The following is a 24,815-nucleotide window of genomic DNA, read 5'->3' on the forward strand; positions in this document are numbered from 1 at the left end:
ATGAACATCAACAAAAGCAAAACGAGGATAATGGAATGTAGTCAAATTAAGTCGGGTGATGCTGAGGGAATTAGATTAGGAAATGAGACACTTAAAGTAGCAAAGGAGTTTTGCTATTTAGGGAGTAAAATAACCGATGATGGTCGAAGTAGAGAGGATATAAAATGTAGACTGGCAATGGCAAGGAAAGCTTTTCTCAAGAAGAGGAATTTGTTAACATCGAGTATAGATTTAAGTGTCAGGAAGTCGTTTCTGAAAGTATTTGTATGGAGTGTAGCCATGTATGGAAGTGAAACATGGACGATAACTAGTTTGGATAAGAAGAGAATAGAAGCTTTCGAAATGTGGTGCTACAGAAGAATGCTGAAGATAAAGTGGGTAGATCACGTAACTAATGAGGAGGTATTGAATAGGATTGGGGAGAAGAGAAGTTTGTGGCACAACTTGACTAGAAGAAGGGCTCGGTTGGTAGGACATGTTTTGAGGCATCAACGGATCACAAATCTAGCATTGGAGGGCAGTGTGGAGGGTAAAAATCGTAGAGGGAGACCAAGAGATGAATACACTAAGCACATTCAGAAGGATGTAGGTTGCAGTAGATACTGGGAGATGAAGAAGCTTGCACAGGATAGAGTAGCATGGAGAGCTGCATCAAACCAGTCTCAGGACTGAAGACCACAACAACAACAACTTTACCACCTTCAACTTCAATTCTTATATCATTCACTAGGGACTGGTCACTAACTTCGAAGCCACTAACAGCTTTTACATATGAACAGAATTTCTTTGGGGTTTGTGAAATATCATTTGACAATATTCTGCTATGGTAGTCATTGAAAGCATCATGTGTTGCTCTCTTAATAGTCAAATATGTTTCGTTGAGCATCTCTCTATCTACAGCCCTGCACTTTGTTTTACACTAATTATGCAGTAATCTCTGTTTCTGTAGAAGTTCTTTAAAGTGACTGTATACAAAGGAAGTTCCCTCCCATTATGAATTGTTCAACTGGGTACATATCTATCCAGTACATGGTCAATTATTCTTTTAAACTTGAGCCGTAGTTCCTCTACATGGTTCTGTCTGTGCTGAAAGTTTCGAGTTCCACACTAAGATATGACACTACTGATTTTTTATCTTGCTTAATGAACAGATATATCTTTCTGCTTGTTTTAGTTTCCTTTGTACTTTGTTAATCGTTGTTGTCAGAACCACATCTTGGTCACTGATACCAGTTTCGATGTGGACATTCTCAAAAAGATCAGGACTATTTGTTTCCATTAGAGTCAACACATTTTCATTATGAGTCGGGTTCCTAACTATCTGTTGTAGGTAGTTATCACAGAAGGCATTTAGCAATGCTTCACAGGATGTCTTATCATGCCTACCACTAACAAAAGTGTAATTTTCACAATTAATTGTTGGATAATTAAAGTCTCCACTGGTGATCACAGTATGATTGGGGAACGTACTAGTGAACTGAGGTTTCCTCCAAAGTTTTTGGTTACATCAGGGAGTGAGTTTCGTGGGCAATAGAAGGATTCAGTTATCATTTTATGCCCACCTCTGATGCTGAGTCTTGCCCAAACAATCTCACATTCAGCTTCAGTTTCTATCTCAGTAAATTTGAGTGTCTTGTCTACTATGACAAATACACCATCACTATTTCCGTTTTGACTATCATTTCGATATTCACTTAAATTTTCCGCAAAAATCTCACTACTGTCAATTTCATGTTTCAATCAGCTTTCTGTACCCAGTATTATGTGAGTCTACCTGCTTTTCATGTGCATGTAGTTGAAACCCTTGGGAAGATCACAAAATATTTCAGCTGGCTTTATCTTTTAATCTAGGGATTCCAGTACATCTTTCTTGAAAGAAAATACAACTTCAGTTATGGGTATACCTTTTTGGAAACCTAACTATCTTTCACAGAGCTGCCTCACAATTCTGTAATACAATAGATTAGATTAGATTATATTAATAATTGTTCCATAGATCATGAATACGACACTTCGTAATGATGTGGAACGTGTCAGGTTAATAAAAGATGTCTGTACAAGATATTACATTACACAAAATATTGCATGACACTAATGTTTAAATTGTTTTTTTTTTCCCCTTAATTTATATCTAAAAATTCAGCCAATGAGTAGAAGGAGTTGTCATCTAGAAATTCTTTTAATTTATTTTTAAATGTTAGGTGGCTATCTGTCAGGCTTTTGATGCTGTTTGGTAGATGACCAAAGACTTTTGAGGTAGCATAATTTACCCCTTTCTGTGCCAAAGTCAGATTTAACCCTGCATAGTGAAGATCATCCTTTCTCCTGGTATTATAGCTATGCACACTGCTATTACTTTTGAACTGGGTTGGATTATTAACAACAAATTTAATAAGTGAATATATATATTGTGAGGTTACTGTGAGGATCCCTAGATACTTAAATAGAAGTCTGCAGGATGACCGTGGGTGGGCTCAGCAATTATTCTGATTACACGTTTTTGAGCAATGAATACTTTTCTACTCAACGATGAATTACCCCAGAGTATGATGCCATACAAAAGGAGTGAATGAAAGTAGGCATAGTAAGCTAATTTACTGAGATTCCTATCACCAAAATTTGCAATAACCCTAATAGCATACGTAGCTGAACTCAGATGTTTCAACAGACCATCAATGTGTTGCTTCCAGTTTAACCTCTCATCAATGGACACACCTAAAATTTTTGAAAATTCTACCTTAGCTACAGACTTCTGTTCAAAGTCTATGTTTATTACTGGAGTTGTGCCATTTACTGTACGGAACTGTATATACTGTGTTTTATCAAAATTTAAAGAGAGTCCATTTGCTGAGAACCACTTAAAAATTTTGTGAAAAACATCATTTACAATTACATCGCTTAGTTCTTGGTTTTTGGATGTTATTACTATACTTGTATCATCAGCAAAAAGAACTAACTTTGCATCTTCATCCATGTGGAATGGTAAGTCATTAATGTATATCAAGAACAGTAAAGGACCTAAGACCGAACCCTGTGGGACCCCGTACTTGATAGCCCCCCCCCAGTTTGAGGAATCAGCTGTTGTTTTCACATTACATGAACCACTTAATTAGACTTTCTGAATTCTTCCAGTTAAGTATGAATTAAACCATTTGTGCACTGCCCCCCCTCAAACCATAATGATTTAGCTTATCTAAAAGAATTCCATGATTTACACAATCAAAGGCCTTTGAGAGATCACAAAAAATACCAATGGGTGATGTCCAGTTAATCAGAGCATTTAATATTTGATCAGTGAAAGCGTATATAGCATTTGCTGTTGAAAAGCCTTTCTGAAAACCAAACTGACATTTTGTTAGTACTTTATTTTTACAAATTTGGGAGGCTACTCTTGGATGCATTACTTTCTCAAAAATTTTTGATAGAGCTGTCAGAAGAGAGATTGAGCAGTAGTTGTTGACATCCGATGCATCCCCCTTTTTATGCAATGGTTTTACAATGGCATATTTCAGTCTATCGGGGAATGTGATCAAGAGAGGTGGGACAGTAGTTCATGACTTGTGTTGTTCCCCCTTTTTGTAAAGAGGCTTCACTAAAGCTTTATTCAATCTGGGAAGGCACCCAGAGACACAGAGGCATAAAATATATGGTGATTCTTATTAACATTAAAAAGCCCTGAAGCAATGTAGGTGACACTGAGACAATTAATTTAATATAGGACACATGGGCCCATAAATGTTGGGAAATATGGGAAATGTGAATGACAAATGTTGAACATGTGCCAGGTGACATACCTCGCAGAATGTGCAGGGTTGAGCTTATTGGTCAACCCATCTCAAGTATTAACATTGGTGTGGCTCCAGGCCCATGTCCATCGCATGGCAGAAACTTTTTTTCTTTCTTTTTTTTTCTTTTATGTGTTTACTTTGAGGTAATATTTATTATTTCATTTACCAGTTTTGCAGCCTTGCTGATTTATTGTAAAGTACAATGCAACAAAAACCTAGTATACTGTCTCACAAGCAAATGAGTAAAAGCTTTCGAATTGCATTGCTACTACCAAATGACCCAAGTTTTATTTACTAAATAAAGTCTGTTAAAAAAAGATAATAACTTCTACATTTACAATTTACAACAGATTACATTTACAAAAGGTGTTCAAAAAGAGAGTAGCATAGCACAGCAAAGTACAGCACTGCCACCTACCAGAGGGATAGGATCAATAGCCCAATCACTGCACGTTCAGTGAGGTATGTCATCTGGTGATGTCAGATGTCCAGTATCTGTCATACACTCTTTGGGTGTTTCCCAACATTTGTGAGCCCAATATGTCTTATATTAAGTTACTTACATCAGTGTCATCTACAATCATTTAGGGTGTTTAAACATTAGTGAGAATCACCCTGTACAAGGGCCAAAACTTAGCATAAATGATCTGAATAGGCTTTTAGAAGTTTAATGGAATATTATCTATAACTGACAATCTTCTGATTTTTAAAGAGGCAATGGTTTTCTTTAATTCATTTCTAGTTAAAGGGGTACATTTCTCTCTCTTACAGGATTAGGAAAAAATTATTACAGTATTTCCACAGCACTTTATAAGGAGCCCTTGCAGCCCAATTGTTTAGTAGTAGTAGAAATGGCCACTGAAGATTTTTTTGCTATTACATCTTGGTTGCTATTTTTTTATCATCAATATTTAAGAGAAAGTCTTTGGTTTTACTCAGACAGTTGGCACTTTGTCTCATTCCTTATCAGTCTCACACACTTTTGATTTTATAACAAGGTTGGTCGATTTTGGAGCTCAGATGTAATCTTTTTGACTGCTTGATTACTTTGATTAATATTTTAAAGTACTCTTTATAATGATTTATTTGGGTAGGGTTGCCTGAATTTTTTGCTGTTATGTACAAATCTCATTTTTGTTTGCAAGATATCCTTATCCACTTTATGATCCATGGCTTTTTTTGTGATTCCTTTGGGTCAGTTCCTGTAAACTATTTTTGGAAAGGAATCTTCAAATATTGCCATAATTTCAGTGCTCAATGTGTTATATTTAGAACTGACATCTGTTTTACAATAGATGTGCCTCCAGTTTAGATCTCTGAGGCATGATTTAAAGGTCTCAATCATTTCTTCACTTCTGGGCCTGATTACCTTCTGTTAGGGTTCGGTTTTATTCTGGAAACTATTCACATTATTAAAATTAATTCTCTGACTATCAACAACAGAGAAACCATTTAGTATTTTACCCATAATGACACTGCTCACTTTCCCTTGGTCTGCAAAAATTTTGTCAATTAGGGTGGTTGAATTTGGAGTTAATCTGGTAGGAAAGCTGACCACTGGGATGAGGTTGTAGGTATATATCTAATTTTAAAGGCCTGTCTTCACAGTGCGGCGTATTAGAAAACTGATATTAATATTGTATTATATATTGAATTATATACTGAAATCTCCATATACTATGACATCTACTTTACATTTAAACAGGTCATTAAAAGCAAGTTAAGGAGCTTTGAAAAGAGGTGAAGATCTCCTGAAGGTGTCCTATATACAGGGTGCATCAAAAAGAATAATTCGGTTTGGCATGTCTATATTTCTGAAACTAATAAACATATGCAATGAATTTTATATTTTGATGAATGGGAAACTCAAAAAGTGTTAGTTTTTTTCATACCTTTCCATAGGTCTTTAATATACCCCTATTGAGATGCATTGCATATGTCAATGCAGTATTCAGATTGTTCCCACAATGCAGCGAGCATGTCTTGTGTTACAGTTTCCACAGCTGCTATTATGCGATGTCTCATTTCATTCATTGTTGTTGGTAATGGAGGCACATAAACAGAATCCCACAAGAGCCCACAAAAAATAATCACATACAGTCAGGTCCAGTGACCTTGGAGGCTAGTAACGTAAGGCTGGATCATTTGGTCAAGTGCGACCAAACATCGTTCAGTAATCCTTTGATTTAAAAATTCCCGCACTTCCAGATGCCAGTGTGGCAGTGCCCCCTGCTGCTGGTATATGAAGTCATTCAAATCAGTCTCCAACTTTGGGAAAAGAAAGTTCTCAAGGATATCAAGATATGTGCTTCCTGTAACAGTGTTCTCGGCAAAGAAAAATGGATCATACACCGTTTTCCGTGAAACTGGGCAAAACACATTAAATTTCGGAGAGTCCCCCTCATGATGTACAACTTCATGTGGTTGTTCCATATCACATATTCTCACTTTATGATGGTCCACCTTTCCATTTAAATGGAATGTTGCCAAAAATGCAATTACAGTACACCAAACCTTCGTGAAGAGCTTGCAGTAGTTAAATTTTGTATGTCAATGCAACACACACCAGATGGACATTGGGGGCATGTTGAGCTGTTGAGCTGCATGGCAAATGGATTCCTGTGGATTCCTTGAGAAACTATGGCGGATGCGCTCAACGTCCATGTCAGATACTCGGGAACGGCCCAGTGATTTGCCTTTACACAAATAACCTGTTTCTCAGAAGTGTTCATGGCATTGTCTAATGCTCTGTGCTGTAGGAGGATCCACACCATTCCTAGTATGAAAATCATACTAAACAGTTATTAATGACCCACACCACGCAAAATGTAAAACTCGAGAGATTGCCCTTTCCAACAGTAGATTTCTCATGCACATACACTATGTGATCAAAAATATCTGGACGTCTGGCTTAAAATGACTTACAAGTGGTGCCTTCCATCGGTAGTGCTGGAATTCAATATGCTGTTGGCCCACCATTTGCCTTGTTAACAGCTTCCACTCTTGCATGCGTATGTTCAATCAGGTGCTGGAAGACAACCCATTCTTCAAGGAGTGCTGCACTGAGGAGAGGTATCGATATCGGTCGATGAGGCCTGGCATGAAGTCAGCATACAGCATACAGCATACAGCAAACATACCAAAGGTGTTCTATAGGACTCCGGTCAGGACTCTGTGCAGGCTAGTCCATTACAGGAATGTTATTGTCATGTAACCATTCTGCCACAGGCCATGCATTATGAACAGGTGCTCGATCGTGTAAAAAGATGCAACTGCCATCCCCAAATTGCTCTTCAACAGTGGGAAGCAAGAAGGTGCTTAAAACATCAATGTAGGCCAGTGCTGCGATAGTGCCATGCAAAACAATGAGGGGTGCAAGCCCCTCCATGAAAAACACAACCACACCATAACACACCACCTCCGAATTTTGCTGTTGGCACTACACATGCTGGCAGATGACATTCAGTGGGAATTCACCATACCAGCACCCTGCCATCGGATTGACACATTGTGTACTGTGATTTGTCACTCCACACAACATTTTTCCACTGTTCAGTTGTCCAATGTTTATGCTCTTTACACCAAGCGAGGCATCGTTTATGATTTACCAGCATGATGTGTGGCTTATGAGTAGCTGCTCGACCTTGAAATCCAAGTTTTCTCACCTCCTACCTAATTTTCATAGTACTTGCAGTGGATCCTGAGGCAGTTTGGAGTTCCTGTGTGATGGTCTGGATATATGTCTGCCTATTACACATTACAACCCTCTTCAACTGTTGGCGGTCTCTGTCAGTCAACAAACGACATTGTCATGTATGCTTTTGTGCTGTATGTGTCCCTGCACATTTCCACTTCACTAACACATCAGAAATGGTAGACCTAGGGATGTTTAGGAGTGTGGAAATCTCGCATATGACACAAGTGACACCCAATCACCTGACCACGTTCAAAGTCTGTGAGTTCCGTGAAGCACCCCATTCTGCTCTCTCATGATGCCTAAGGACTACTGAGGTCACTGATATGGAGTATCTGGCAGTTGGTGGAAGTAAAATGCACTTAATACAGAAAAAAAAATGTTTTTGGGAGTGTCCAGATACTTTTGATGGTGTATCTCAAATAACATAATAGTTATGATTTCTTTAAACTGGATAATTCTTTTTGATGCACCATGTATTGTTACCATTAACAAAGTAGAATTATCTGCAGACAGTTAATTGACACATACTTCAAACGGTTGTTTTAAACAGAAGTTACGTTACACTTGGCACGTGACTTTGATTTTGTGCCATGAATAAAGTGTTCTTTACTTCCACATGGGAACCTCAATATTACCGCATGTAACACCCAGACAGAACTTAATAGTAATGGTGAAGGCCACAACACTCCTCACATACTGAGAAGTTAAGGATAGTTTAAAGATAGACTGTAAACAATCTGTGGCCCAGCCACGAATGGATCCTGTGAACTCTCTGTTTCCAGGCATTAACACTAGATTATCAGGCCTGACAGCATGTAACTGTAGAGTCAGTGACATAAAGTGTTGTATTTGTAAACCAGTTCAAGCATTCCATATCACATAAATATATAGTGAATGTGATCAATGAAACACTTAATGCAGTAATTTTACAAGTTAGGAATGAAATATACTTGAAGCCAATGTGTATTTTACCTTTGTTTCCCTGTTTCTCCACGGCTTTGGATGCTTATGTGATAAACACCCATCAGGAAATTCTAGATGTCCTCCAACTCCAACGCCCAAAGTAATGTAGAACTGTAATAAAAGGTGTGTTGCATAGCAGAAACTATTTTTTACTGTAAGACTACAGATACATGACAATATGATTATTAGTGGTCATTTGCTAATATTTAAATTTACCTAGCAAATAAATATATGTTGAAATTAATTATTAATGTATTTGTATATATCATATCATATTAAATTGAACGATAGTCTGTGAAGAACTAGAAAAGAGAAAACTTTTAAACCTTTATGGTATAACTCATCTTGAGGTACCAACTGTCACTCTCTAGAACTTATAGTAGGTGTCAGGATGGGAGGCAAAAAATTTAACAGGCACATGACAACTTAAGATACATCACTCAAATCAGAGAGCAACAACTTGTTCAAACGATGGGCAGCCCTGTGCTTAACAGACTGTGCGCACTGTTTAAAATTTTTATGCTTCAGAGAAAACCACGTGTCTCAGGTACTCAATATGGATGTGAGTTAATAGGATATCATTTTCTCACAATGGTTGGAAGGAGTTACACCACAGCCAAAACTTGTTTTTGCTAACTTGCAGCCACTTCTCTTCACAGTGACTCCTGATTCTTTCTCGCACGATGTCACTACTTGTGTGAGAGCCTGCACAGTCTACCACTGTTGGTACTGTACAGGCCCCATTGGCTGTTGTACGTGCGCGCAGTTCATTGCCCCAACTGCTCCAACAAAATTCCACCACCTTACCTAGATATTGTAGGCAAAGGAGGTTGTTTTACATGGACTGAGCTGGTTTCTCTGCGGGGTACATTCATTCACTGAATGGCTAGCAGTGGCATCAGGGAGCAAGAGCAGATAATGACTTTCATAGCTCAAACTGCATGTACTTCTACATCAAAGACACTAAACTTGTTTTATTAAGTGAATGTCCTGAACAAGACGAAAGCAAATGACAAAGAGGTCAAGATTGTTCCCTTGGTTAGAGCCATCCATTGACAAATAATCATGGTGTTGGTCTAAGATTTTATGAAATTCAAATTTAATTCTTTATTGTGGCAAGTGAGACATGGCAGCCATACTTTGGATACTGTACTACCATGTAACTCTCAAGTGCTGAATACTTCAAATGTCCTCTGATTTTATTTTGGGCTTTGGACGAGCTTTGGGAGAGGCATTAGTCTTTATTTGTCATTTACATGCATGTTTGTTGTATTTTATAGAGCAGACATGTAAACACACTGATAGATGTGATATATTCGTACATTTTCATAATACAAAGTTAAAATATATTTTTTACCTCTGATTCATTTTTTGTGGTGTTTCAAACCACAGAAATGTAAAATTGAGTCGTGTGTGTGAGTTGCGTTTGTGTGTGTGTGTGTGTGTGTGTGTGTGTGTGTGTGTATGTGTAGTATTGATAAAGGCCTAATGACTGAAAGCTTTAATTGTGAGAGTCTTTTTGTTGTGCCTATCTGCAACTCAGCATCTCTGCTGTGTGTTGAGTACTAACTTTCCTTCTCATGATATTTTTACTAACACATGTTTAGAATCTTCCACACAGCTTCCCATATAATGTAATTTCTTATATACTTTTTCCTGTTTTATTACCATACTCATTGACATAAATTACTCATACATTTCATCATTTTAATATTCCTTGTCTATTTCACTTCACATTTCCTACCATAGTGTATACAACTATTCGGACGCCAATATAGTCTATTTGTTCTGTAATTCCTGTCTTTTTCTTTGCATTCAGAGCCTAGTCTTTCAGTGTCTTTGTCCTGTTTTAGCACTGTCAATGCTTTATTGGCTGGCATGATCCTGTATCCTTAATGCATTCTACAGCTACTGTTATGCTCCTGAGCTAACACAACCTCCAATATTCTCACGGAAAATCCTATGCTTCACAACATCTATAGGACAGCAAAGGAATAACTTCCTCATTGTAAAAAAAATGACATTGTCAGAGGAGATTGTGCTGAAGACTATCATCTTTCATTTTGTTACTGCAACAATTACAAAAGTATTCTAAAATGCTTTTTTAAATGTCATCACAATAAAACAAAATTTCTTCAGTGGGCTCTCTCTCACTTGTCAGACAGTGGAACTGAACTAATAAGTTTATATAATCCTAAATCAAATTTATAATATGTTACAAGTTCAAAGACTCATATTCAATCCTAGATATGTAAGTGTTTTGGGCAGTGATCTCCCATTTCAGCAATTCAAGTGGTTATTAATAATGGAAATGAATTCTCTAAATGAGTCTGTAATAATAGTGGATTTTTTTAAAAACAAAAGGCCCTAGACTGCTTAAAATATTTACATTCATTATGACATTTTGGCTACTACGATCATCAAATATCTAATTAAAATTCAAGTAACATAAGAATGTTAGGTGTTGATTACAAATATGATGATATCATTAGTCAAAAAGTCATAATAAACAAAAATATATTAAGCAATCTGATGACTTTATTCTAAAATCTCCAAATGCTGTGGGCATGTTGGAGAAGTACCTATGAGGGCATTCTGAAAAGTAATGCCTCCAACTTTTTTATGTGAAAATTCTTACAGCTTTTTTCAGTGAAACAAACATTATTATCGCACTACATCTTTATTCTTCATGTCTACTTATTTATTTCTCAACATAATTGTCCTGGGCACAAACACATTCCTCCCAACAAGAGACCACTTTGTTGATACCATTATTGTAGAATGTTTGACTTTGTTGAAAGAGCCACAACATCTCCTCTGATTCCACCACTTCATCTTTATTGTGGTGACCAATGAATCATCTGTAACAAATGACTTCAACTGAGAAGTATGTTATCTCTTTCATACTGATCCTGATTTTGTGCTCTTGGGACTGTAACAGTAATGAAGATGTATAATGCTATCCAGGTTGTTTGCATCAAGCTCACCATTGTACCAAGCATTCTTTTGGTGGTGACTGGGATTAGAATGAGAAGTGTTGACACCACTGGAGAACAGAGGGACATAATGGGAGGATTATGTTAACAGGCTGCCTCCACATTTCAGTGTTGGTGCAGGTACCGACCCTCCACAACAACAGCAACAGCATATACTACAGCCAACAACACAAGGTAGGACAGCGCAACATGTGAAATTAACAGCGCTCAGGATGTCCAGAACTTTGGTTCTTTGATGCAGAAAGCATTTTTGCCAGTACAAAATCAATAATGATACATCTTCCCTGAAGATGTTTTGCCCACTCATAACTATAGGGTATTACAAAATTGTTTCATAAAAAACTTCGCCCTCTCTCTGGGGCACAGGGCGCAAAAGTTAGGGCAGATGATGGTTTAGGCAACAGATCTCCATGTCGTACATGAACTTACTAGCAGGGCTAGATTTAATGCCAGAGCAATAGGTACACATGTTGTGTCTTAAAAGACTCCCCATAAACATGAGAATCATTTTGGCTGCAGAAAAAAGTTTATCTTTGCAAGTGCTTCCAGGATGAGCAGAAGCAATGGTGGCATGAATACTAAGCAAGCAACATTATAGACAGTAACTGAACCAAGAATGTTGGAAACAAGTGAGCATGGTAGCCCAAGATCAAGCATAATGAGCAAGGCACAAGCTACCGCAATCGAATAGTTTGCACAGACAGTTCACAGTTTGGTTGCACAGGTGGCAGCCCTGCATAACTAAGAATGCATAGGAGAAGCTAACACAGGCATTATACAATGGCAAGACTACATGGAATATGACAAGAGTTCATGAAGAAACAGATCCTCATGATATTGGCTTCACCAAAGATTCAGTGACAAGGTTCGCAAATGTTCTGCACCATCTCAGTACCCAAAAGCATTTGACAGCCTCTAAAGGGCACTCCAGGTCATCACGTAGAAATATTAAGTCACCCACATACGTATGTGATTTGCTCCCAGATTCACAGGAGACATTCGCAAATGGTAATCTTTGCAGTGCACACTCAGGTGTTCAGCACAAGATACCCATGTTAACAACATGCAGGAGGCTGCTCCAAATGGGATACTGTGTTCCATATGCTTGAAACAACAGACAAGCAGCTAGGCAGCTTTGAGCTGGTAGCCAGCATGGAAGTAATATATCACAGTGCAGCTACACCAGGTTATGAAAATTCCTGCTTTGAAGAGCTCTACTTCTATGGACACTATCACAATCTGAGGTTAGGATTCACAACCATGGAAAACTGGGCAAAGCAGCTATAGTAATGGATAGATGCTCCAAAAAGAAGTTTTTGGGAGATATAGGATCACATGTCAATGTGTTACCTAAAGGACTGTTCCAACTGGACAGTGGTCCGCCTCAGTAGCTGAGTTTTCAGTGCAGCAGAATGCCATGCAAAGGGGCCTGGGTTTGATTCCCTGTCGGGTCAGGGATTTTCTCTGCTCAGAGACTGGTTTTTGTGTTGTCTTCATCATAATCTCATCCCCATCACCGAAGTGATGTGAACTAAAAAGACTTGCACCAAGCGACCAGTCTACCTGGCGGGAGGCCCTAGCCACAAACATTTCATTTCACTTCAACTGGACAGCACAGCCGCTCCTCTACATTTAACAGCAGCAAATAACTCAGCAATCAAAGCTTACAGAAGCATTAATGCTAGCTCTTGGCTTTCAAGAACACACAACGTGGAATTTCTTGGTAGCTGATGTCACCAAACCAATTCTAGGCACTGATTTTTTACACAACTTTGACCTCGCAGTGGACATTTAGAGAGGATTATTGCAGAAAGCAACAGTCACAGCAGTGTTTTAACACAATGAATGGCACAGCCTAGTAGAAGAATTTCCACATATCCTATCAAGAGCAAACACACACACAACATGCAATTTTTCATACACACCATGCCATGACAGGCAGTAGCAGCCAAGTCATGCCATCTCATGCCTGGAAAACTAGTGGCAGCTAGGCAAAATATGGAGAGGAAAATGCACCAATGCATGACAAGGCCATCAAATAGTCAATAAGCATCACCTCTACATATGGCCCAGAAATGAGACTCTACATGGAGGCTGTGCAGAGACTATTGAGTGTTAACTTTCATAACTATACCGGATATATACCCTATTCCACATATCATGGATGTGAACAATTCAGTGGCAGGTGCATATTTTTTTAGCATAATCAATTGCACATGGGCATATTCACAAATTCCTGTAGTCCTATTAGACAGTCACAAGATGATGATCACCATGCTCTTTGATTTATGCAAGTATTGTTAACTGCCCTTTGAGTTGAAAAACACTGCTCAAACATGTCATTTGCCGTGTGGGCTGAAATTTTCATTTTGCTACATGGATAACATCTTTAATTTTTCAAAGTCTCAGGAGGAATGCAAGTCTCATTTAGATCAAGTTTCCTTCTGACTCAAAAATTCTGGCATGGTGATCAGTTTAGACAAGTATCTTTTGGTTATAACAAAATAAAGTTCTTTGGTTTTTAGGTATCAGTGGATGGATTGACTGGTGATGAAGCATGTGTCAGCCATACAACGGGTTCCACTGCACATAACATTGAAGTACTTAAGGTGGTGTCTAGGAATGCTTAATTATTACCACCATCATCTTCCCCAAGCATCACATTAACAAAACTACTCAAAGGCAAACACTTGGCTGGTGCAAAAAGTTCCTCAGAGCTGATGATATCATTCGACAGAGTAAAATAGTGTGCTGCAAGGGCAGTACTGCTACTCACCTTCAGATTAATGCATCACACCATTATGGTGGATGGCAGCCAGACAATTGTGGGGCCAGCACTCAGGAACTTGATGGCGCTTGGCAGCCTTTCCCTTTTTCTGCCCTGTTGCTCATACCAATGTCAAAGGCTTGGAGTACTATAGACACGGAACTTTTCATAGCATATACAGCTGTCTGTCTCTTCAGAGATTCAATTGAAGGCCACATTTTGACTATTTACACAGACCGTAACATCACTCTTCAGCAAGAGGACTCCAAAAGGCTTGCTGAAATTCCTCAGACACGCTGATTTTATTTCATAATTCACCATGGATGTCCACCATATTAGCAGTAGCAAAAACATTGTGACTGATTGCTTATCACTGTGTTGAGTGAGTATAAAAGCAGTAAACAGGAACCACATTGCCCAAGCATGAACTCTTGACCCAAAGTAACATGAATTATGAATGAATGGACGATCTAATCTGACACCCAATCATGTAAAAACATCGGCAGGAGATTTAATATTATGGGGCAACATTGCAGACAACATGACGTATGTTCAGTCCCAGAAATTTCCGTCAAGCAGTTTTCAAGGCATATTGAGCCTTTAACATCTGGTAGTGAGAACTATGGGGTGAGTGTTGATGAGGAAGGTGGTGTGGCCTGGAGTGAATAAAGACAGCCATAAGAGGACACAATAACGTGAGAGATGTCATAAATGCAAGGCAGGAAGACATATTGTTGGCCCCACAGGGAACATCATCACATCCTCAGCAAGATTTGGTCACATTCATGCGAATCTGGTAGGGCCACTACCCTGCTAAAATGGCCACTACTATTTACTCACCATAGTGGATCACATTACAACATGGCCAAAGTATTTCTGGTGGCAGACGTCATTACCACAACTGTGACCAAGAGAGTATTTAGTGGACAGATAGCACAATTTGGAGTGCCACAAACTATTATGACTGACAGGTGTAGACAGTGTGAGGCAGCATTATTCTAAGAACTCCTTCATCTCTGTGGGTGCAACCACATCCATACAAATAGTTATCAATTTTCCAGCAATGGAATGGTGCAAAGATTCCACTGCACTCTGAAGGTGGTCCTGCTAGGATTGAGGCCTACACTCAAGGAGGAACTAGGGCACTCACTCTTCTCCTTAATTAGTCTGTGGAAAAATGTTGCAGCTACCAGCATAATTGTGATCTGACAAACCGACAGACCTCCCAGCAGCAATGGAAATTTTGGGCCAAACCTATGTGAAACTATGGCTCTTCTCCATATGTCACTACCCAAGCTGCATGGGAATAAACTGATATTTATGCATAAGGACTTGTTCAGCTTTGCAAATGTGTCGTTTCATGAAAACTCAGTCCTTCCTCCACTTACACCATCTTCTACAGGTCCATTTACAGCTGTTCAACACAGCCCCCACTCCTTCAAGATATGGCACAGTGACTGAGAGGAAGTGGTCTCCATCAAGTGTCTTAACCCATTAGTGCTGTGTGTTGCCATATGGCAACGTTTGTAACACTTTTTTAAAATCGTTGATTCCACATCAACAAAGCGAGAGTGTTGGCAGCACTGGATTCCATTCCGCAAGACTGTAAGGGTCACTACAATGCAACAGTTTTAACAATACATTTAAATTCTGTGGCATAAGCAGTGTTGGAAGTCATTGTTTGCTGAATGACGAAGAAAAATGGGGTATAAGTTCGGGTAAGTATGTTTTACACATTAACTTATGATATATAATTTGGTTTTCTAGAATGGTTGTTCTTTAAATGCTCAAATATATATTCCTTGGAGGTTACTGCTTGCTGTGAAATAAATTATGTTCATTTAGGCCGTTTGAACATCGGTGTTGCCCTATGGTAACGCTAGGTGCTTGTACTCAGTAAAAGGATGAATTTTCTCTCTTTTGTTTTAGAAGAGGTTTCTCGCTTGCTGAGGCACTGGATATTCTTTATAATGCCAAGAAAGATCGGGAATATTTTGAGACACCAATAGAGAAGAATGATGGATTATTGTATGTGCAGTGGCTGGACAACTCAGTTGTCACAATGATCTCTTCTTCATGTGGTGCACAAGAAGTTGGCCAAGTCAAGAGATTCTCGCAACTAAGAAAGCGAAATATAATGATTCCCAGACTAAAACTGGTAGCCAAATATAATACATATATGGGAGGTACTGATCAGATGGATCAGAATATAGCATGCTATCGCATTGCAATAAGAAGCAAGAAATGGTACTGGTGTCTCTTTACATGGATGATAGATGTCGCCATACAAAACAGTTGGATTTTGTATAATAAAGCAAGAAACCAAACTATTTCTCAGCTTGATTTCAAGAGAGAAGTAGCAAGAGTGTACTTGCAAAGACCCCAAGCTTTGCCAAAAGGAGCCGGGAGACCATCAGCATCAAGGGCATGTTCCAACAGCCACATATCAGATTCAATTATGTCTGATAAGACTGACCACCTCGTCCAGCACACAGAAGGAAAGAAGAAGAAAAGGTGTGCACACAAGGACTGTAAATCTATTGTGAGAACAATGTGTTCAAAGTGTAATGTGGGATTGTGTATTGACTGTTTTATTCCATTTCATGTAAAATAATGCCGAGTTCAAGGTTTGATTTTTGATTATTAATTTACTGTGTTATAAAGTATCAATTGTATGATGAAGACTGAATAATAAATTTGCACAAAACTTGTATATGTAATAAGATATTTCAATAACCTACTTATTTTAGTTGAAGTTGTAATCCATATAAATTTAGGTAGTGAAAGTGCCTAGCGTTGGCATATGGCAACATGAAATATCTCGCTAATGGTGGTAATGACTTTTGTCAAAACAACTCTGTTGTGTAATTTATGTCTTTTACAGACATAACAATGCAAATTTTTTTAAAAAATCACGAAAAAGATTAATTCCGGCACTAATGGGTTAAACCAGTGCTCCTGCAAATGGGAGAGACAAATGCAACTACCAGTGCATATTCTCATTGCACTTCAACTGGGTGGTGTGTCATCTCCTTTATACTTTTGACCTTTGATGTCTTTCTGGGTTTTAGCACCATTTTCTGTTAATGTTCTTGTAATTGTGATTGTAATAAAGTAACACAATGCTATCCAGGGTATCTGCATCAAGCTCATCACTGCACCAAGCATTCCTTTACTATCAAAGTGAAGATGATCTTTAAGTTTTGGAAACAGATGCACATTGAATGGGGCCAAATCAGGAGCGTATGGAGGTTGTTTGATGACAATGAACACAAGGTGGAGGATTGTTGCAGATGTCACGGAGCTCATGTGTGGTCTGACATTGTCATGCTGAAGGAGAGGGTGCAGATGAACTCTTTGAATTTGACATACAATTACTGCATGCTGTTTCTCATGCAACAACATAGTTACATTCCACACCACCATGTTACACGCTACAATTTGGAGCCCTCTAGCAGCAGAGGGCTGCAATAGACATGAAGAATAAACATGCAGAATGTTAATAATGTTTATTACAATGAAATGAACACCCTTAGCTGCTTACAGGCGTTGACATACGTCAACGGGGACAGATGAAAATGTGTGCCCTGACCGGGACTCGAGCCCGGGATCTCCTGCTTACACGGCAGATGCTCTATCCTTCTGAGCCACCGAGGACACAGAGGATAGTGCGACTGCAGGGATTTATCTCTGGCACACCTCCCGCGAAACCCACATTCTCAACGTATTGTCCCGCACTACATTCGTAGTGCCCCCGCCCATTATACTCATTACTCGGGGCGCGTTGCCGATTCCCGTAAGAGTTCGGGCACTGTTTGTGCCAGAGATAAATCCCTGCAGTCGCACTATCCTCTGTGTCCTCGGTGGCTCAGAAGGATAGAGTGTCTGCCACGTAAGCAGGAGATCCCGGGTTCGAGTCCCGGTCGGGGCACACATTTTCATCTGTCCCCACTGACGTATGTCAACACCTGTAAGCAGCTAAGGGTGTTTATTTCATTGTAATTTCATTCTAACAAGCTGCACGGTATCCCACATGTCCAAACGAACAGATACCATCTTTGTGTATATATTAATAATGTTTGTTTTACTTAAAAAGCTTTATGAGTTTATACATAAAAATTCAGAGGAATTACTTTTCAGCACACCCTTGTAAAAATAAGAAATTATAAAGAAATGATAAAGAATACCTCTCTGTTAAATGGTGCAAGATAACACTTCCAATGCACTTGTAAATATAAAACTATAAAGAAATTGCAAAGAATCATACCTCTCTGTCAAATGGTGCAAGATTAGACTTCCAAGGAACTGTAGGTGATGAAGCAAATTCTTGCAAGCCACTAAAGCCACCTAGTGGTGGTCGAACTCTTCCAATCTCCATACCATCGACAACAAACACCAGCTGATCTGAAAATTTAATTAGCATTGTGATTCTCTCAGCACCAAATAACAAAAATTTTTTCAACCATATTGTTATTTTTTGTGTAAATTTGAACAGCAAAAACAAATAAACAAAATTATATTTTGGAACAAAGGAAAAAATATATAGACACTATTGTATATATAGACACTATTGTATATACAGACACTATTGTATTACACCCCCCCTCCATGAACCATGGACCTTGCCGTTGGTGGGGAGGCTTGTGTGCCTCAGCGATACAGATGGCCGTACTGTAGGTGCAACCACAACGGAGGGGTATCTGTTGAGAGGCCAGACAAACGTTTGGTTCCTGAAGAGGGGCAGCAGCCTTTTCAGTAGTTGCAGGGACAACAGTCTGGATGATTGACTGATCTGGCCTTGCAACACTAACCAAAACGGCCTTGCTGTGCTGGTACTGTGAACAGCTGAAAGCAAGGGGAAACTACAGCCGTAATTTTTCCCGAGGGCATGCAGCTTTACTGTATGGTTAAATGATGATGGCGTCCTCTTGGGTAAAATATTCCGGAGGTAAAATAGTCCCCCATTCGGATCTCCGGGCGGGGACTACTCAAAAGGATGTCGTTATCAGGAGAAAGAAAACTGGCGTTCAACAGATCGGGGAGTGGAATGTCAGATTCCTTACTTGGGCAGGTAGGTTAGAACATTTAAAAAGGGAAATGGATAGGTTAAAATTAGATATGGTGGGAATTAGTGAAGTTCGGTGGCAGGAGGAACAAGACTTTTGGTCAGGTGAATACAGGGTTATAAATACAAAATCAAATAGGGGTAATGCAGGAGTAGGTTTAATAATGAATAAAAAAATAGGAGTACGGGTAAGCTACTACAAACAGCATAGTGAACGCATTATTGTGGCCAAGATAGACACGAAGCCCACGTCTACTACAGTAGTACAAGTTTATATGCCAACTAGATCTGCAGATGATGAAGAAATTGATGAAATGTATCATGAGATAAAAGTCATTATTCAGGTAGTGAAGGGGGATGAAAATTTAATAGTCATGGGTGACTGCAATTTGAGAGTAGGAAAAAGGAGAGAAGGAAACATAGTAGGTGAATATGGATTGGGGATAAGAAATGAAAGAGGACGCCATCTAGTAGAATTTTGCACAGAGCATAACTTAATCATAGCTAACACTTTGTTCAAGAATCATAAAAGAAGGTTGTATACATGGAAGAATCCCGGAGATACTAAAAGGTATCAGATAGATTATATAATGGTAAGACAGAGATTTAGGAACCAGGTTTTAAATTGTAAGACATTTCCAGGGGCAGATGTGGACTCTGACCACAATCTATTGGTTATGAACTGTAGATTAAAACTGAAGAAACTGCAAAAAGGTGGGAATTTAAGGAGATGGGACCTGGATAAACTTACTAAACCAGAGGTTGTACAGAGTTTCAGAGAGAGCATAAGGGAACAATTGACAGCAGGGGAAAGAGTACAGTAGAAGAAGAATAGGTAGCTCTGAGGGATGAAGTAGTGAAGGCAGCAAAGGATCAAGTAGGTAAAAAGACGAGAGCTAGTAGAACTCCTTGGGTATCAGAAGAAATATTGAATTTAATTGATGAAAGGAGAAAATATAAAAATGCAGTAAATGAAGCAGGCAAAAAGGAATACAAACGACTCAAAAATGAGATCGACAGGAAGTGCAAAATGGCTAAGCAGGGATGGCTAGAGGACAAATGTAAGGATATAGAGGATTATCTCGTGGTCGTGCGGTAGCGTTCTCGCTTCCCACGCCCGGGTTCCCGGGTGCGATTCCCGGCGGGGTCAGGGATTTTCTCTGCCTCGTGATGGCTGGGTGTTGTGTGCTGTCCTTAGGTTAGTTAGGTTTAAGTAGTTCTAAGTTCTAGGGGACTTATGACCACAGCAGTTGAGTCCCATAGTGCTCAGAGCCATTTGAACCATAGAGGCTTATCTCACTAGGGGTAAGATACTAGATACTGCCTACAGGAATATTAAAGAGACCTTTGGAGAAAAGAGAACCACTTGTATGAATATCAAGAGCTCAGGTGGAAACCCAGTTCTAACCAAAGAAGGGAAAGAAGAAGGGTGGAAGGAGTATATAGAGGGTCTATACAAGGGCGATGTACTTGAGGACAGTATTATGGAAATGGAAGAGAATGTAGATGAAGATGAAATGGGAGATACGATACTCCGTGAAGAGTTTGACAGAGCACTGAAAGACCTAAGTCGAAACAAGGCCCCGGGAGTAGACAACATTCCATTAGAACTACTGACGACCTTGGGAGGGCCAGTCCTGCCAAAACTCTACCATTTGGTGAGCAAGATGTACGAGACAGGAGAAATACCCTCAGACTTCAAGAAGAATATAATAATTCCAATCCCAAAGAAAGCAGGTGTTGACAGATGTGAAAATTACCGAACTATCAGTTTAATAAGTCACAGCTGCAAAATACTAACACGAATTATTTACAAACGAATGGAAAAACTAGTAGAAGCCGACATCGGGGAAGATCAGTTTGGATTCCGTAGAAATGTTGGATCACGTGAGGCAATACTGACCTTACGACTTATCTTAGAAGAAAAATTAAGGAAAGGCAAACCTACGTTTCTAGAATTCGTAGACTTAGAGAAAGCTTTTGACAATGTTGACTGGAATACTCTCTTTTAAATTCTGGAGGTGGCAGGGGTAAAATACAGGGAGCGAAAGGCTATTTACAATATGTACAGAAACCAGATGGCAGTTATAAGAGTCGAGGGGCATGAAAGGGAAGCAGTGATTGGGAAGGGAGTGAGACAGGGTTGTAACTTCTCCCCGATGTTATTCAATCTATATATTGAGTAAGCAGTAAAGGAAACAAAAGAAAAACTTGGAGTAGGTATTAAAATTCAGGGAGAAGAAATAAAAACTTGGAGGTTCGCCTATGACATTGTAATTCTGTCAGAGCAAAGGACTTGGAAGAGCAATTGAATGGAATGGACAGTGTCTTGAAAGGAGGATATAAGATGAACATCAACAAAAGTAAAAAGGGGATAATGGAATGTAGTCGAATTAGATCAGGTGATGCTGAGGGAATTAGATTAGGAAATGGAGACACTTAAAGTTGTAAAGGTGTTTTGCTATTTGGGGAGCAAAATAACTGATGATGGTTGAAGTAGAGTTATCCTGATTGGTAAATACATTAGCCTGATTAACTGCAGTCCACAACAAAGCAGGCAGCTAACACTTGTTGGAACAACACTTGAATATTGTTTGTCACTCTGGGATCCATCCCAGATAGGATAGATAGAGAAAATGGAGAAGATCCAAAGACAAGCAGGTCATTTAGTTACAGATTAATTTAGTAAGCTTGAAATCTTCATCCAAAGAGATTCTGGTCGTACGTGAAGTATGCTAGCCGCAAGACACAATCAATGCCTTCTCTGTTCTCTGCACGATAGCAGTTGGGATACTATCGACCACAGTGCGGCCAACGCAGAATTACTAAATACAGTCTTCCGAAATACCTTCACCAAAGAAGACGAAGTAAATATTCCAGAATTCGAATCAAGAACAGCTGCCAACGTAGAAATAGATATCCTCGGAGTAGCGAATTAACTTACCTTAACAAAAACAAGTCTTCAGTCCAGAAGATTCCTTTCAGAGTGTGATGAAACAGTAGCTCCAAACTTAACAATCATATACAACCGTTCGCACAACGAAAGATCAGTACCCATAGACATGGAAGTTGCACAGATCGCACCAAGATTCAAGAACAGGATTTTGGAACATATATTGTGTTCGAACACTGTGAATTACCTCGAAGAAAACGGGACTGCTGACACACACTCAACGCGGATTTAGAAAACAAAATTCTTGTGAAACACAGCTACCTCTTTACTCGCAGGTACTGTTGAGTGCTATTGGCAAGGGATTTCAAATTCATTCGGTGTTTCTGGATTTCCGGAAGTTTTTGACATTGTACCAGATAAGCAGCTTGTAGTGAAATTGCGTGCTTATCGAATATCGTCTCAGTTATGTGACTGGATTTGCGATTTCCTGTCAGAAAGGTCATAGTTTGTAGTAACTGACGGAAAGTCAGCGAGTAAAATAGAAGTGATTTCTGGGGGTTTCCAAGGTAGTGTTAAAGGCCCGTTGCTGTTTATTATCTATATAAATAATTTGGGAGACAATCTGAGCAGCAGTATTAGGTTGTTTGCTGGTGACGCTCCCGTTTATCGACTAGTAAAGTCAGCAGAAGTTCAAAACAAATTTCAAAACGACTTAGAAAAGATATCTGTATGGTGCGAAAATTGACAATTGACCCTAAATAATGAAAAGTATGAGGTCATCTACATGAGTGCTAAAAGGAATCCTTTAAACTTCTATTACACGATAAATCAGTCAAATCCAAAGGCCGTAAATTCAGCTAAATACCTAGGAATTACAAGTACGAACAACTTAAATTGGAAGAAACACATAGAAAATGTTGTGGGGAAGACTAGCCAAAGACTGCGTTTTATTGACAGGACACTTAGAAAATATAACATATCAACTTAAGAGACTGCCCACACTACGCTTGTCCGTCCTCGTTTAGAATACTGCTGCACAATGTTGGATCCTTATCAGATAGGATTGACGAAGTACATCGAAAAAGTTCAAAGTAGGACAGCACGTTTTCTATTATCGCGAAATAGGAGAGTGTCACTGAAATGATACAAGGTTTGGTGTGGACATCATTAAAACAAAGGCGTTTTTCGTTGCGGCAGAATCTTGTCACGAAATTTCAATCACCAACTTTCTCCTCTGAATTCAAAATGTTCAAATGTGTGTGAAATCTTATGGGACTTAACTGCTAAGGTCATCAGTCCCTAAGCTTACACACTACTTAACCTAAATTATCCTACGGACAAACACACACACCCATGCCCGATGGAGAACTCGAACCTCCGCCGGGACCAGCCGCACAGTCCATGACTGCAGCAGCGCCTAAGACCGCTCGGCTAATCCCGCGCGGCCTTCTGAATTCGAAAATATTTTGTTGACGCCGACCTACGTAGGGAGAAACGATCTCCATAATAAAATAAGCGAAATCTGAGCTCGCACGGAAAGATATAAGTGTTCGTTTTTTCTGTGCGCTATACGAGACTGGAATAATAGAGAATTGTGAAGGTGGTTCGATGGGCCTTCTGCCAGTCACTTAAATGCGATTTGCAGAATATCATAAGGCGTGTTATGTATTCTGTGTGTTGTATACTTTGAGCTATTGATCTGCATTGCATTCGCTTGAGATTTCCTTGGATGAATAAAGATAAATAAATAAATCTTTCCTTGTGTACAGAATGTAGGTGGTGGTTCCACTTCTCGCTTTGTACAGTTCCGTATCCAAGCTCGTAATGCACTTCCTGTCAGGATGACATTTGTTGCATTCCACCTTCATGCAATATTGCAATTTTAATACCCAGAAGTTTTTGTGTAGCTTAACATGTGGTACATTCTGTCAAAACAAAGCACCAAACACGAAAGAACATTGCAATAATATAGTTGCCTCGTAAACCATACTAAAATGTTGACGGTGTTGAGACAGCAACCAGCCACAAATTTATTTTCAGTTCCTTTATTCAAAAGGTACCGTTACTGGTTTCGAATCATTACGATTCATCTTCAGACGGTTTTCATGGTTTCATTACAGCATGTGGTGCGTTTTCTTTTTACAGATTAATTGTCCTAAAATATAAACAATACAGAATTATAAGCACGCAACACAGATGGTTGTGTTACAGATTTGCATTGGATATGACTAATGCGAAACGTCGGTTTGGAGTGTTTGTTTTCATAGTTTTCGTCCACCAGAAGTGAATATGCTTCCACTGCATTCTTATCGTTGATTTTCTAGAATAACGTATTTATTCTTTTCCAGTTTATTGATTGCTTCCAGCATTGTGGAGAACGTAATTCGCCGAATATATGAACAGTATCTTCGTTGCTTGCAGATGTAGATGTAGAAATGTTCAGTCAACTCCAGTGGCAGATGCTGCAAGAAAGGTGTTCGCATCACAATGTGGTTTACAGTTGAAGTTCTGAGAACGCACATTGCTAGAGAAGTCAACCTCCTACATATATCCTACAAAAAGACCATGAAGGTAAAGTTAGACAGACTCGAGCCCAAGTGGAGGCTTACCAGCAATTGTTCTTCCTGTGAACCATTCGCAGTTGGA

The 24,815-nt window shown here is 39.2% G+C and overlaps 1 protein-coding gene across 1 annotated transcript in view; it reads right to left on the reverse strand.

The window, feature by feature from the left end:
• The window catches only part of LOC126176846 (beta-1,3-glucan-binding protein-like), a 158,584-nt gene that overhangs the window by 37,122 nt on the left and 96,647 nt on the right, over window positions 1-24,815 (reverse strand). The window contains exons 7-8 of the mRNA XM_049924034.1: window positions 18,479-18,615; window positions 8,458-8,559 (exon numbers count right to left, since the gene is read on the reverse strand). Coding sequence (XP_049779991.1) covers window positions 8,458-8,559; window positions 18,479-18,615 — 239 coding nt within the window. The remainder of the gene's footprint in view (window positions 1-8,457; window positions 8,560-18,478; window positions 18,616-24,815) is intronic.

This window comes from Schistocerca cancellata, chromosome 3, assembly GCF_023864275.1.
Source record: "Schistocerca cancellata isolate TAMUIC-IGC-003103 chromosome 3, iqSchCanc2.1, whole genome shotgun sequence".
In the NCBI taxonomy this organism is placed as follows: Eukaryota; Metazoa; Arthropoda; class Insecta; order Orthoptera; family Acrididae; genus Schistocerca; species Schistocerca cancellata.